This window comes from Pseudochaenichthys georgianus, chromosome 3 (assembly GCF_902827115.2).
Source record: "Pseudochaenichthys georgianus chromosome 3, fPseGeo1.2, whole genome shotgun sequence".
Taxonomy (NCBI): Eukaryota; Metazoa; Chordata; class Actinopteri; order Perciformes; family Channichthyidae; genus Pseudochaenichthys; species Pseudochaenichthys georgianus.
The window spans coordinates 14,800,811-14,805,221 of NC_047505.1; the positions used below are offsets into that span (position 1 = coordinate 14,800,811).

At 40.9% G+C, this 4,411-nt stretch overlaps 1 protein-coding gene across 1 annotated transcript; it reads right to left on the minus strand.

Annotated features, from left to right (window-relative positions):
- Nucleotides 1-1,514: 1,514 nt before the first annotated feature.
- LOC117463910 (high choriolytic enzyme 1-like) lies at nucleotides 1,515-2,318 on the minus strand. Its single transcript, XM_034106413.2, has one exon. The coding sequence runs from the start codon at nucleotides 2,316-2,318 to the stop codon at nucleotides 1,515-1,517; it is 804 nt and encodes a 267-aa protein (XP_033962304.1).
- Nucleotides 2,319-4,411: the final 2,093 nt, after the last annotated feature.

The following is a 4,411-nucleotide window of genomic DNA, read 5'->3' on the forward strand; positions in this document are numbered from 1 at the left end:
GGAAGCTGTGGGGTTCATAAAAACATCTCCTTACTCAATATCAAGCCACGATTATTGTTTTTATTTTAAATTGTATAATGTCGGACTTTTTTTGTCGTCTGTGAGGAAAATAAATGGGGCTTAGAGCCTCAAAATACTTAAATCTGTATTTTTTTAAATCTTTTTTTCCTTCTAATTTGTTATTCTTTTCTAAATAACACACTGTTATTTACTCAACAATAACACACAATTATCCTTGTTTTTATTTATTTGTTTGATTCCATAATCTCGGGCTTTTTTGGCATCCGTCAGGAACTGAATTTCAAAATAAAAATAACCGGAAACAGACGTAGGCCTATAAGGGACATTTCGAGCATCATCGAGTTTAGGATGGCCGAAGACACTACACTACCCATAATCCCCAGCTATCGTTTAGGACTACAGTCCCCGTGATGAATCTTCAAGCTCTGGGATTGGATGTTGGAGTGGCAGTGCGCCAAGGTTACGCAGAGCGTAAACAGCTCTTTGAAATGGAAAGAAACCACGGCAGACTATCCAAAACTGGAATCAAACGCCCGCCGTCTCTATTGGGAACGTTTTCGTTTTTCCAACAATTACAAGTTGCCAGTATTAAACACATTGGTGTTATCAAATGTAAAACATATAATTAATAAATGGGTGAATGGGTGCGCAGTACAGATCGGGCATGTGGGCAGATCGGGCAGTGACACTGACAATCGCAATTATGCTCGAAATGTCCCTTCTAGGCCTACGTCTGTTTCCGGTTATTTTTATTTTGAAATTAAGTTCCTGACGGACGCCAAAAAAGCCAGAGATTATGGAATTAAACAAAAACATAAAAATAAGGATCATTGTGTGTTATTGTTGAGTAAATAACAGTGTGTTATTAAGAAAAGAATAACAAATTATAAGGAAAACAAGATTAAAAGAAATTCAGATTTCAGTATCCTGAGGCTCAGAGCCCCATTTATTTTCCTCACAGACGACAAAAAAAGTCCGACATTATACGATTTAAAATAAAAACAATAATCGTGGCTTGATATTGAGTAAGGAGATGTTTTTATGAACCCCACAGCTTCCGGTCTTCCAAGACCCGACAGGACAAAAAGACGTGTTGCAGGCACGAAACATATTACCAATATAAACACATTGCTTTTAAAATCGTTCTGTGTGACACGAAAAAAAGGGGGAAATCGTGTTGGTGAACACGAATCAATAGATTAAATGTCGTGACTAAAACACAAAACGCCGTGAGACTGGGTTGGCATATGTGTGTATTTTTTTTAAAAGACACAAATGATGAAAATAACTAGACAGCAATCAGTAATCTCTGCAGCACTTTTACTACAAATAATTAGGGATATGATGACGGTCATATAATCTGCCGTTTGAACATTTGAAGAACAGTGAAATATTTGATGTTGATTCCATACGTCACAGTGTTATTTGATTAATTACAGGAAAAACAAAGCAGAAAAAGTACGATTTTTTGGCATTTTTCATCAGCATTGTTATTAGCAACGGTAGAGCTTGTTGATCCTCACGATGTCCCCGCGGGACAGGCCCCTCCTCTGGCCGATCTGGACGTTGGGGTTTGGGATGGGGGTCATGGAGTCCTTTCCCCACTGGATGGAGAAGGCTGTTCTTCCATAGTGCATGATGGAGCTGTAGTCGTAGGGGGTGTTCAGGTTGTCGGTGTCGTGCCTTTCGAAGTTGTAGGCCATCTGCGGGTTGATGTTCTGCCAGTTGATCCTGACGTATGAGTCGCGGTCGCTCCTGGTCTGTTCGTGATGGAAGCCCAGAGCGTGGTTGATCTCGTGCTGGACGGTGCCGTGGTGGACGCAGCCCTGCCTGTTCAGAGAGAGCACCTGTCTGCCTCCTGTTCTGCCCATAGAGGAGTAACATCCTCCCTTGTTCTCAATGCTGATGTAGTCGTACTGGTTCTGACGGGGGACGAAGCGGAGGCAGGTCTTGCTGTGGAAGGTATTCATAGCGTTGGTGATCGTCTGTCTCTCCGAGCTGGTGAATTGACTGCTCGTGGTGAAGGGGACCGTCACTAAGCCTCTGGAGCCTTTCTTCCACAGGCAGCTCTGGGACCAGCACTTCATGGCGTTTCTGGTTTTGGGAGCCAGCAGGTCTCCTTCCAGCAGGATCTCATCTGTGGCGTTGTTGGAGGTAAAAATCCTGGTGGTGATGTCGACAGTGTCCTCTTCGTCTACTTCTTCTTCTTCATCTTCTTCGATTCCTTCCTCCTGGAGAGGAAGTGCCTGAGAGAGGCCGAGCAGGAGCAGCAGCAGCAGGCTGGCAGAGGGAGTCATCTTCAGGGTCGGTCTGGAGGCTGTGGAGCTGCTGTGGAGAGACTCCTTGAAGCTTGATGTTTGACTCAGTTCAGTCCAGGGTCTTTATACTCTCCTCTACAGGTGTGTCTGCAGGAGGATTATGGGTTGGTGTCTACACTGCTAGGCCTGAACAAACCTCTGAAGGGAGGACTCCACAGACAAACCTGCTTTTTAAACATGTTTGTTGTTTCTGGTCATTAGATGGATCGCCTCAGCTTTATGTTGGATTTATTTAAGGAGACACTTTTCATGTTCCTCAGACAATAAGACCTCACATTATAACCTCTTTGCCAAACTAAGCTTAAGAAGGGTAATGTAAGTTTAAAACTTGCAAGTGAGATTTTTTTTCTAAACATTTCTATTGATTGAATTATTTCAAATTCGCTTTTTATACTAATAGACATACACTATTTGGACAGGAACAGATCATTTATCCCAAACAAATACAAACAGCATCTGAATATTTGGAGACTGACCTGTCACTGGGTTGACACTTTATAAAATCAAGATAATTCCCTTTTTACATTTGTGGCAGAATTTGATGTCATGTGAGCAAAGGTTAAGAATTATAGTCAAAGGAAGCTCATAAGCTCAAAACGTCAGGTCTTGGCTTATGTTTGCCATGTCTGCAATCGTAGTTTAGCATGCAAGTATGCTAACGTTTTTAAATGAGTAATACACATACAGTACAGCTGAGCGAGGCCAATGGGAATGTCATTAGTTTTCGAGCTCTTTGGGAAAATATCAAAGTATAGGACCAATCAAAGTGTTAGCCTGATGAATGAGCTTTAGGAAAAGTCTGATATCAACGCAAGTGATTAAAATGTATTGTTAGGGGTCATGAATGTGTGCACCAAATTTCATGGCAATACATTCAACTAGCTGTGAAGAAACCATAGATGTCAACCTCATGTCGACCTTAAAGTAAATGTCTAGGTATCAAGTAAGTTGGTAGGAATACCTATCTTGGGCTCAGGAGAACTGTTGCAAATATTATGGCAATTAATCCATGTTTAAAATAATTGTTCAGTCTGTCCGAAGCACATGATGAAACGTTATCACGTTTTTGACCCGTTACTAGTTGTTATCAGTTTCGTTGTGTTGCTACAGAAGAGGCAGATTGGGAAGACTGCAGCTACTGCAGGTTGTTAAAATAAAAGTGAAGCTTAACAATCACAGTTTTAAGCACCTGGTCAACATTGTGAATTCAAACAGAATAACGTGTTTAAGGTTTTTGCAGCAAAAAACGACTTGGTTAGGTTAAGGAAAGGATCCTGGCTTGGGTTACATTGGTATGTTTTTTTACGTATTACGTGACTTATAATAAGTCAATGTATTCAGTTATGTCTTCACACATGACACCGACAGCTGTCTCCTGGGTAAAATGTATGTCTTATTTGACCCGTCCATACATCCACCCATTAACCACCCATATACCCCACAGACCCTTTGTCTGCATGGACTTGTGGCTCCTTTCACCACATTATCTTACATAATTTCCTCCTTCGCTACGTCATTATTAGACCACTATAGATCCACATTGTATTTGTATCGGTGGGCAAACATGTGAATAAATGACAAAGGCTTTCTGAACCTACTAGAAGGTAAAGCAGACCCTTTCTAACCCATATCCATGAGGCAGCTGACGTCAGCATACCTACAGGCAGGCTGCTTGCATATTTAACAACACCAGAAGTCCTATAAAAAACTTAACTGCTGTTCTGGAAGTCGTTCAAGATACCTGAAATTCTCTTTTAACCATCTGGATGAAAAGTTCAAGATTGCAAGTAAAAAGATCACTGGGTTCTTTAATTTTGTTGAAATTGTTTTATGCTGAGCTCTGTGGCCTAAATAATATGGTTATAAATGGGTTGTAAAAATATAATGGTTATACATGAGAGGCAGGACTTGGGGCCGACTAACAGTCAGTGATGTTCATCCTCAATTCATTTGTGTTCAGTTTTGATCAGAAAATGTTTTCAGTGCAAGATAAAGCTTGACATTAATTGCAGAACTGTAACTTTCACCTCACGATCCAATACTGATACAAAAATACAGAAATACACAATTCC

Coding starts and splice junctions, on each gene's coding strand:
- LOC117463910 (XM_034106413.2), bottom strand. CDS start 2,318: ATGACTCCCTCTGCCAGCCTGCTGCTGCTGCTCCTGCTCGGCCTCTCT.